The sequence below is a fragment of the Ochotona princeps genome, unplaced genomic scaffold (genome assembly GCF_030435755.1).
Source record: "Ochotona princeps isolate mOchPri1 unplaced genomic scaffold, mOchPri1.hap1 HAP1_SCAFFOLD_3313, whole genome shotgun sequence".
NCBI classification, from domain to species: domain Eukaryota; kingdom Metazoa; phylum Chordata; class Mammalia; order Lagomorpha; family Ochotonidae; genus Ochotona; species Ochotona princeps.
In genome coordinates, this window is record NW_026700499.1 from 22,121 (window position 1) to 33,598 (window position 11,478).

The 11,478-nt window shown below is 44.9% G+C and overlaps 1 protein-coding gene across 1 annotated transcript; it reads right to left on the bottom strand.

Moving 5' to 3' along the window:
- Positions 1–3,231: 3,231 nt before the first annotated feature.
- On the bottom strand, positions 3,232–6,068 carry LOC131479302 (uncharacterized). Its single transcript, XM_058659847.1, has 5 exons — positions 6,004–6,068; positions 5,603–5,640; positions 5,431–5,560; positions 4,522–4,666; positions 3,232–3,369 (listed from the first exon to the last, which is right to left on the bottom strand). The coding sequence occupies exons 1-5, from the start codon at positions 6,066–6,068 to the stop codon at positions 3,232–3,234; spliced, it is 516 nt and encodes a 171-aa protein (XP_058515830.1).
- Between the last annotated feature and the right edge of the window lie 5,410 nt (positions 6,069–11,478).

Consider the following 11,478-nt stretch of genomic DNA (forward strand, 5'->3'; position numbering starts at 1 on the left):
AAGCACGAGGAAGGCGACTGGGCGCCATCTACTCCACAATTGATTTTGATCATGGTGTTATCTTTGTACTCAAAAGGAAACATGCGTGCAGAGCGAGCAGTGATAGTGTCACAGCTAAAACGCTGATAATAAATTGAACACTGTGTGTAAGTATATCCTAAGAAAGACTGTGTTGCACACGTACTGATTCTCAAGGACATCTAATTCCAGCGCATGAGCATCAACCGCAGACCATTCTCACTAATAGTGGCGCAGCTGAGGGCCGCAAACGGTACTCTTCTCTGGGCCTCCTGTTCACCGTATCTACAAACTGCCGTCGGCCCAGTGTCTAGAGCCAAGAGGGGAAGTCTAAGCGACCTTGAAGGCTTAACGCCTCCAACAAGACACCGCCAGCGGCATTATATAGTACCTGATCCGAGCTGCGGGACACCGCCAGCAGTATTACGTAATCACACATCTAGGCCACATGCGAACAATGAATGGGCACGGTGGAGACAGAAAATGACTGTATATGTGTACTCAGGCACACGATTGGTCAGGTATCCAGTACAGTACGGACGGTTGCTGATGTAAGTCTCATGGGTGTTTGCATACACTTTGAGGCGATATTGACGTCGACAGGCTCAAGGTACTGAGTGGAGTTATGAACAAGAGGAAAGCCTAGAAGCCCCGCACGCCGCAAAGGTGTGAGGGCCAGACCGGAGCTCGAGATGTGGTTGACGAGTACGACACAACTGATGTGGCCTGCACGCGAGGCGCTGAGTCACGCGTATGTGCACAGTGTCCACCGCGGCATCAGTGGTTTACGATGGGGGGCCACGGTCAGCACCTCACTCTACCGTTGCGACTGCGTGTATGTATCGATGTGGAGGTCACAAAAACCCGCTTCACTAAGGTGTGTCGCATTCGACTGGCGATAAATGTTGCTACACGCAAAAAAAAAGCTGTTGGCCTGGTGGTCTTTATCCGCGCACGTACGCGAGCGCGTGCGTATCTGACTATCCAGTATTCGCAGGTGCTCTGGCCGGCACCACGTAGACACCTTAACAACAGCAGTATACACATGCGATTAGTATGCGCGTATCAAGTGAATATGAGGATTCATATGAATGAGATGCGTACTAGCGTGAATCCCCAAAATAGGCGCTGTCACTTCTTGTGACAAGTGTCCTTTCGAACGCTCGAAGGCCACCTGGCCCTTCTGTGATACATGAATTCGCAGCTCTGCCGTGAAGTGCAATTAGTGCGTGGTTTGCATGTGCTTCTGACATGCAGTCAGAGAGTTCAAAGCATGATCCCACCGTTGGCAGCGGCTGTGTAAGACAGGGTTCTCCAGTATTTTTGCTGCGCGCAAATTAACCAAAGCTTCTGCAGCGGAACCTTGTGCCCCAGGGAAGCCCCCAGGTTTCCAGTCCGCAGACGCCTGGGAGAGCAGCACGTGCACGCCTTTCTGAAGCAGTGTTGGTTGCAGCAGAATGACAGCATGCCAGAGCAGTATAATGAAATACGTGCCTGTTGCTCCTTCTGCTTCTTCAAGCCCATCATATTTCCGCGTGGGCGTCAAAAAAATCTTTCTGCATTAGCGTGCACAGAGAATTACTCTTCATGTTGAAATTACTTCTGTGGCAACACTGTGCGTCTCTGTCGAGTGAGATATCTACTCCTGAACATCTGTGCAGCGATGGAGAAGCTGTCCTTTTGTGACTTCGCTGGCGTGCCAAATGCTTACGCTGTCTATAGGGATCGCTGGCATACAGACTAGATGCCGCTTTTACTAAGCGTCTCACGTTCAACCATGGGCAGGTTTGTCGGATCTTCTCTACGGAGGGTGCGAATTGTGTGCGTGCTCTCCGTCAGCGCCGAACGCGCAAGTTTTTTTTTGATGTGGATCGGTGTTTCAATGTGCATGCTGCTCAGTGGTCTCAACAGTATTCCGCTTCGAGTCAGACGTGACGTCAATATTGTGCGGTGCACCACGGCTGAGCTACGAGTGCAGAAATATTCAATCCACAGTGGACTGTTGAAGACAGCGGCAGAAACACTCAGCCTCTTTAAAGTATGATCATTAACCCAACTGCGTCACACGCCGTCGAAAGTGTTGCGTCCTGTGCCACGAGCTGCATAAATTACCGAAAAAAGGAGATTTGAGTGTTAATTCAATAACTGTATAACCCGGCTACCGCGTAGGCATGACGACTACGCCTCCAACCTAAAGGAGTGCAACTGCACGCAACACCAGTCTTTGTGAGCGCTGGCGCTTGGCTAGTCTTGCATTACGCATACATGCATGTGCGAGGGCATCTTGTCCTTGGGTAGGCGAGGTACGCAGCACTGCGTGAAACGAGGAAGAGGGTGGACAATGAAGACGTTGTAGCGAACCGTTACGTGGTGCACCAATAGTAGACGACTGCAGGGGTCCTTTGACCCGCAGTTACCATAACAGCACCGCATGTGCAGGGGGGATATGCGCAGCACTCTTAACATACCGCACCTAAAAGCAGTACGGAGAGTAGCAATAGTAGTCGTGTTTGCAATACTACTAGTACTAGTAGTAGAGATTACCGCCGCACTGGAGGCGCACGTGCGCCACGCGTAGGTAGAGAGCCCTACTTACAGAAACGAGAGCGCCCGTGCGGTACACACACATACCCCCCAAATAGGTTTGTATACGTAGGTACGATATGAAACTCGCGTGTACTCTATTTAATTGAACATATGTATACGTAGGTACGCACATGGTACTCAAAATATACTTCAATGTACTGCGAACAGGGTGACAGCAGCTGCAAAGTACGCTTTGAAAGACTGTGTCACTCAATACGGAAAAAGGGAACGAAGTACCGCAAGGTGGAGCTTTTTTCAAGGCTCTTATATCTGGTATATATGAAGATCATCACAACCGCCTTCCCACTTCCTCACCTGCAAGCACTCTCCACCCACTGTTCTCCTGTGGAAAGCCAAAAGTACACAAGAGGACCCATAGTACTTCTCACATGCTTCTATGAAGTGAGAAATATTCACAGGACATTACAGTGACGTATTACTGCAAGCCAAGAGTTTTACAGAATAGGAGACGTGTTCCACGTAACGTGTTCTAGTGTAGTGCTGTGAATGGGGAGAGAGCAGAAACTAAGCGTTCCTTTTCTGCATGTATATACGCAGGAAAAACGTTCCTGGGCAACGACAGCAGCAGCACTTCCCTCAACACCACGTATCATTTTTCCATATTTTCTACGTCAACTTGCTACCGCCTTTCTCGTGGCTTTCCTCCATCAAAGCGTCTTGTGCATTAATCACACGTAGTACTACTTTTTTACTTGACTCTTGAAGTTCTCCTGCGCAGATGGTCTCATCCAGAAGGTAGTATGCCTGCAAGACGCGCGAGGAAGAAGGACGTTACCACAAACTACTTGCGAGAGAATACGCACGTCCCTTATACTCATCATGTGCAAGCACGATTGGTATGTACAGAACTGTATGCATACAGATAGATCTATAGACACATACGCATTTCTAGGATAGGGCTTACTCTGCGTATGTGTGTACAGACAGAAGCCACAGACGTGTGTACGTACGTATGGGCGGGCTACATGAGGTAGGTACTCACGTAAAGGATGGGGTACACATGTAGTTGCACACAGAGAGGTTTGGAGGCAAAGCATAATCGACCCAAATATATCTGTGTAGATATACAGACAAATATGCATATAAGTGTTTGTAAGCATACTGAAGTACTGAGATATATATACATACATACATACACATCCTCATAACTGTGTTCGAACGAGTGAAAAGGAGTGCATACAAGCGAATTCCAGCGAAGCTAAGTACGCCGCGCAGTGATAATGTGCAGTGGCCAAAGCAGCCATCGCTGAATAAGAAAAGAAAAGCACAAGACGCATCATCATGACCGACAAGGGAAAATGGAATTGTATGTATGTATGTATGTATGTATATGTATGTATGTGTATGTATGTATATGTATGTATGTATACTGCGTTTATAGCCATTGCTACCGAAGAACAAGTGAGGCAGTACTACCAATATGAATGGAGTTTCTACCTCTGCGTTTTAACAGGCGGTCGCACTAGTAGAAAAGTAGGAGAAAGGTAAGCAGTAGCCCCAGCACAGAGCAAAACGTGATACCGTCACACAAAGAAAAACTGACTGTCCTCTCCATCGACACAAATTCCAAGATACAGCCTCTCTCTTCTGCGCTCAGGGCCCAATTCAACAGCAGGCGAACCTGGAGAACACGAAGAAGAAGTGAGGTGCAGGCGGACGAGAGAAGGTAGACAAGATTTAATCAGAGACAGGGAGAGAGAGGAGATAATCGACGAAAGCGCGTGAGCTGGTACAAGCGCCATTAGTACTGCTCCGCAGAAAAGCTCCCGAGCAACACATGTACAGGCGAATCAGTCACGATTTGTACGTTGTTTTCAGCCACGCAGGATATAAAACATATATAGATGTGTCAGTATCTTTGACATAAACATGATAGAGTATTCGTGGAGACAGTACCTTGTGAAAATTGAAGATGAGATCGAGTTCGCAGACGTTCCCGAAGTAACTGTCCAAAATTTCAACGAAGTGATGTATCATCTCAAGCGTCAGCAGAGGGTTGTCGCCACTGTCTATGCAGGCAATGAAAAACAAGCTTGCATATCTGTACGCATACGTATACACACACACACATTACATAGGCACTAACGCATATTACACAGGCTCACACATACGCGTACACACACACATATGCCTACACGAACAGGCTCGCATATCTGTACATATACATACATACATACATACACACGTACATACATACTTACATACATGCATACAGACATACATACATACGCACATACATACATACTTGCAAAGATATATACATACACGCACAGATATGAATATACGTATACACCACTGCAGGTACATACTTGTTCATGTTGTTGAGTAAACAGGATATTACTGGAGGTGATATATACAAATGTACTCATACGCCTACATAGACATATGTATATATATCTCTCTCTTCATAGAAACGTTGTTCGGGTGAAGTATAGGTCCTCCTGGATAATAGTCGTATATTCTCTCTTATTCAGTCTCATGAAAATATCTTCTATGCTTCAAATTTTTACGTTAAACTGAGTCGTTTTCTCGTGCAGCACAAAAGAAGTGAGTTGTCTGCTATTATAAATCGTTATCTAGAACTATACTGGCTACGCAGGAAATACACACAATCATGATATGGAGTGATAGATGCGCTATGCATGAATGCTGCACCAACGACATATATATATATATATACACATATACAGTTAGTTGTATATCAAGTATAACTGATTTACTATCAATTTTCGAGTACATATATACAGAGAGAGATAGAGATAGAGACAGAGAGATAGAGAGAGAGGAGCATACGAGAAGATATACCTCTTATACACAAGACGCGTGTCTTCTCTCCATTCGACAACATTCGACATCTTAGCGCTTCTCTGAAGAACTTTCGAAGCAGCTTCTCGTAGCAATTCACCCCTTTTCTGTTTTCCAGCAGCTGGAAATCCTCTCCTAACACATACGTCAGTGCTGGCGACACTCGACACACCCCCACCACCACCACTGCTGCCAGTACTACTACAACTACTACCACCACTACCTGCTGCTGCTGCTGCGGCTCCTGACAGTGTGCCACTACGAGACCCTCCCGCACCCCCTGCTGTACCGCCATGCGTAGGCAGACCTCCTACTCCTCCTGACGCTCTGCCGGTTTGTCTACTGCCGTCCTCTCCATTACTCTTCGTCTGCCCGACAGAACGTGAAGAAGAAGTATTTGCACGAGCGTTCTTGGAGGTACTATTCACAGCTCCTCCTGCTACCTGTGACAAGGGCGAGGATGACGATGATGGTGCTGAGAAGGACGACTGCGTATTGAGACTCGTATAAAGTGATGAAGAAGAGAGTGTCGTGTACGACGCAGTTGTTGTTGGGGGCCGTACAAAAAGAGACGGAGAGTACCATCGTGAAAGGCGAACCTTTCCTTGACGAGAAACCAACAGCAGAAAGTGTATCATTTTCGAAAAGGAAAAAAACGAGAAAAGTTGCTTTGCTCCAAATTTATGCACAACGGGAAAACGAATCTCTCTCTCCGCCCTCAAAATCAGGACATAGCTCAATGAAGAGTCTACAGGCGCACAACGAGTTCTGCACACTGCGAGAATGCAGAGATCCGTACATAAAGTGTACATATATATATACACATAGATGTACATACATACGTTTGTTTGTACGTACGAGTACTACGTAGGCTTGAATAAGAAAGCAGACTTGCAGACGCGTGCGAGTACCCTTATGTAGGAGACACGAGTACGCTTATTCATATACACATATACTTACATGATAAACTATGCAGAGTTTAACTGGGGTGCTCGTATACGTACGGAGATTACTATCTAGATGTGAGTATGCAGCTTCATATATACATATACATATAATACGTATACGTACGAGTACACTATATATACAAGAGTATGCAGACTCCGACACATGCGTTAGTACAACATACAGAGTTGAAAGTTCAGAGTAAGATATATCTAAAAGAACTGGAGAGACTGGAATTCGCGGAACTACTTACACGTACGAGTATATATGAGCATGTCACAGAGAGATGCGAGATGCAGTCTTTGGAGCTGCTTTACTGCTACTTTGATGTATCACCATGAGCTCTAGCGCAGAAGAATTGACGCCATACACTTATATATATTCTTGGCATACTTATGCGTTCAATGTAGAATCACATACGTACATGTCTGTATTTATTTGTATACAGTGGTTGCACGTATATCCACACACACAAACATAGAAATTGTACGAGTGCAGACACACAGTTTTGCTAAATATATGAAACAGATAAGTATCCGTCTGTATGAGGTGCGAAGTAGCAATCAAATAAAGGCAGCAGAATCCCAGGGCCACCAGTGACGCACTCGAATATGTGATGTAGTTGCAGCAGGAGTGAAGAAGAAGAAGAAGAAAGGGAGCAGCTGCAGGTGCTTTCACAATAATAAGGCAGTCGCTTTTCACGTGTCAATGCAACGAGAGCCACTCATGCCGCATAGAAAAGCAAAAGAGAAATTGCGCGTGAAGATATCGCTGAAGCCACACGTATCATGGCAGATGCAGACACGCTCTACCTCTCTCTCTGTACACACATACCCACATACGTACACACACACACACACACACAACCAACACGACAGGACATCGGAGACAAGGCGGGAGGAGGGAGGGAGGGAATTACTACAAGCATCAGTGCAGTAGGACCGCAGCAGTTGCAGCAGAAGCAGAGGCGAGAGCAGTAGTAGTAGCTGTAGCAGCAGGAGAAGCAGCAACAGCAACACGCATGCAAGAGCACTGGTACACAGCAGCAGAGGAAAATCTCCCCGAAAGAGAGAGAGAGAGGGACAGAGAGAGAAACCAGCGTGACAGAGGAACGTAATAGGAGTCGATGGTGCTGTTGTAGCTGTTTCGCATGATCACTGCGCCCATGTGCGTGTTGTTTTGCTGCTGGTGCTGCTGGAGAAGAAGAGAAAGCGATATAAACAGAGTGTGAAACGAAAGGAAAGAAATCACAAAGAAGTGCTGTGATTGAAAAAAGTACAATGTAGTGGGACGAAACACAAAATTAAAGTAAAACCGAAATATCAACACTAGAAGCTGCGATTCATATACAGATATACATGTTTGTTTAAAAAAAACTATACGTTACCAGGTACTAAGCTTGCCAAAAATTATGATTATACATATATATGTACTGAAAAAAAGAGGCATGATACTATCAGCTGGTTTTGCGGTGGAGATAATAGTAGTCATTCTACATGCCTCAATACATGATATACATACACATATACGTATCACAAAGAAAGACATATGTAACTAGTACAATGCTTAAGCTATATATATATATAGGGTGTAAAGAAGAAAGCACACTACTAGCAGCTGTTGTAGTGGAGAGGTTATAAGTCATTTTACAAGCCACGGAAGGAGAAGGCGGCTACATAGCGAGAGCATTTTATGGCAGACGGCTACCCTCCTCACACTCACACGACACTTGAACTACTATTGCAGCAGCACTCGCAATTCCGTTGTGTACGTGTATGCGACTAAGCACACACAACAAACAGCACGTATGCCAGCTGATATAGAGAAAGTTTCATATTCTCTTTACTGCATTCGCACAGGCAGCCTGCCTGTTTGTGTACATCGAGTACACACAACAAACGACATGCACCGCACTCCACATATAAGAAGAATATTGGAATCTCTTCACTGAATTTTCTTGCGTTCATAATTAGTATGCGCACAATAACAGCGGCAGTGGCAGACTGGTGCATTCTACACGCATACACATATATATATATATATATATATATATATATATATATATATATATGCATACGTATGTTCGCAGCATGTTTTGGTAATACGTAAAGATGTACATATGTATGTATGCAATGCGGAGATAATGTGCAAGTATGATATGTTTGCACTCCCTTTCTCGCTCTATATATATATATATTCAAGTATATGCATAAGTGTAGAAAAATACATACAGGTGAATATATATATATATATATTTACACATATATGTGTATACGCTTACAACCTTTCCACATACAGAAGGATGCTGCAGTGGTGAAAATGGATTCACGAGTTCGCACATGTTCTCTCTCTATTTTCTTGTGCGGTATTACTCTCCACACATGTGTAGACTGCAATCTACCTTACTGGCAGACATATATCACCTCCTTTCTTGTGTACGAATGCATGCAGATCCGCACAAATATGTATATGCACAACTTACACAATTCCAGGTAAATACGTACTTTTTCTTTTTCCTGTATTGTAAAGCTGTTGTGTTTGCCCAGTCAGAGGCGTAGCGTGAGCGAGCCTGAAAAAGAGGAAAGGAGCAATAAAATAACTTTCAGTCAGAAAGGCGGAGAAACGGAATTCTAGTGTTTATCACGGCACGAAAACGTCTTCAGAGGTTTTCCAGTAGAGTTGCCACGTATAGGCGACTTCCGTAGCCAATCAAACTGACAGTAGAAGACAACAAGGGCTACAGTTGTAGGCCGCAGTCTGTAGTGAAACTGATGCTCTGAAGATATAATTGTGAGGAGCCCATTCTCAAGCCCGCGCGAAAAGAAGATACCGGCTTTTCGGGTTTCTGTACGGAGAGTGGTTAACTGCAAAAGGATGCAAATTTCTTCAAAATGTGGTACAAACACTGAGAAAGCAGGCATGCATCCAGAGAAAGACATGTACACAGTCCTTACAACGGAGAAATCCACGCTAGATGTACGAGTGTTCCACATTAACCTCCAGTTTAACGAGAAGAGACACTGTATCCACTCCGATAGAATGAAGAGATATTACTTGGAAGCGCCTACTGAGAGCGATTATGAACGTTCCACCTGATAAAAAGTGAAAGCTCACATAGGCATGGAGTTATGTACTAACATCAGCGGCTGCACATGGCAGATGCTCAGCGCGGAAGCGATCTTACACACGGAAACAGATATATACAAGCTAGGATTATCCTAGACACCCCGGGCAGGAGAAAAAGACAAGCAGTTCCTCTTAAGATGTGTGTTTTTCGGAAGGGAAGGTAATATCCAGTGCTATGGAGCGTGAAGGAGTCTCACGCAAGAGCGTGAGACGCAAAGGTGAAGGCGAGAATCGTATGGGGTTAAAAACCATATGCAGGCTAAAAGACAGGAAAAACTGTTTTTTCCCGATTTTTGGCGAAGAACAAGTCTGTTCTCACGCGAAGAAAAAAAATCTGCAACTCACCAGTCACTGCGCTCCAGCCGCATAATCATGCATGCGAAAGCACACGGAATCGAACGAATGTATGACGTGCGTGTGCGTGCAATCATGTGTGTGTGTGTTTTATCTGGATTGTTTCTCTCAACTCCTAGCTCGTGAATACTTTTATTATAGTCCGGTAGATCCCGCTTGAGAACGTTCGTTTTCTCGGCCCTTTCTGTTGCGAGTTGTTCAAAGCGATGACCTTAGCACTGGATCCCGTCTAGACATATTCCCCTCGTGTATGTTTAACACGTCTCATGCAGCTTACCACCTCATCTTTCTCTTAGCTGTTTTTGTTCGTGGTGACGCTTACTTTTAAGCTATAATGTACTACTCTTCCGTGTGTCAAGCTTTCTCGAGCGCCATTTTCTGTCGATCCCCGGGTGCCGCCACTCCCGAACCGCAGGTCAGCTTCGTGAAACAGCCCTGTGTTTTTTTCAGTTTTCCTCCGAACCTCTTCTACTCTATCCCCATGTCATAACACTCACAATTCTTTCGCTGTGTGCCTTTGTTCAAATACATCTTGCGCAGGCTCTGTTTGATTGTCGCCCCCGTCTCTTCCACAGATAGCACACACGCCTATCTTTGCATCTGCCACTCAAGGCTTGTAGAGGAGCAGAAACTGTCTTCTACTACTACTACAAGTAATATCTGCTTCTCTTATTCTTGTATCATAAATCTTGCTGGCTATATGACCAGGCAACCGATGAAACATATGCGCGTGGATGTCGAGATACGCGTGGCTCCTCGGCCAGGCCAGTCTCTTACCACTTGTGGTCAGTGTGCAGACAAACTCTCAGAAGAAAACACGAGTGATTTAATATATCTCGAGGGTCTTCACTTGTCGCTTGAAGGGTTCTTCGACAAATTTTGATAAGGTCAGCAATTAATTTCACAATCCTAAAGAAGTAGGGTAGACAATAGCGACTAGCGACATTAGAAGATATTCATCTCGCAAACAGATAGAAGAAAACGCCACATGTCTGAAGAGATTTCTCCCATCGCACCCGCTCAATCTTGTGCGCACATTCTCAGGAAATCTTCCACAATTATCTGAAAGTAGCTTTACTTTGCCGCTATGTTAGCTTACAGCTGACAGAAGGACCCAAGAGGACTGAACGTTTGTAGGGTTATGTCTGCGTAATAAATCATGATGTGCTTGTGAGCAACTGATGTGTCAATTGTTGCCAAATAAGGACAGCCGGTCTACCATATGCAGGTCCAGGAAGGGAATTTTCACGGCTAGAGTCTCTCCTGTATATTTATGATTAGTTGTTGGATATGTACGAAGTGCCCCGTGGAGTATGCTAATCACACTGCACGTGAAAATAGGGCTCGTTTGTTATTGCTTTCACACACACATATGACGTCCTTATCGCGATGTGTGTATGTGTCCGTGTGTGTGTGTGTGCGTGTGTGTGTGTGTGTGTATTCAGATATAGCATGGGTATCTCTTTCCTATATGTATATCCCGACGTCTACAGCCATAGTATGCCTAGGCCTTTTTATATTGTAACTAATACGCAGGTATATAGATATATATGGAGATAGGAAGCATACGTGTCTTGCACGGTATACGAATGAGATGATATTAGCAATAATTACAAAACGTAT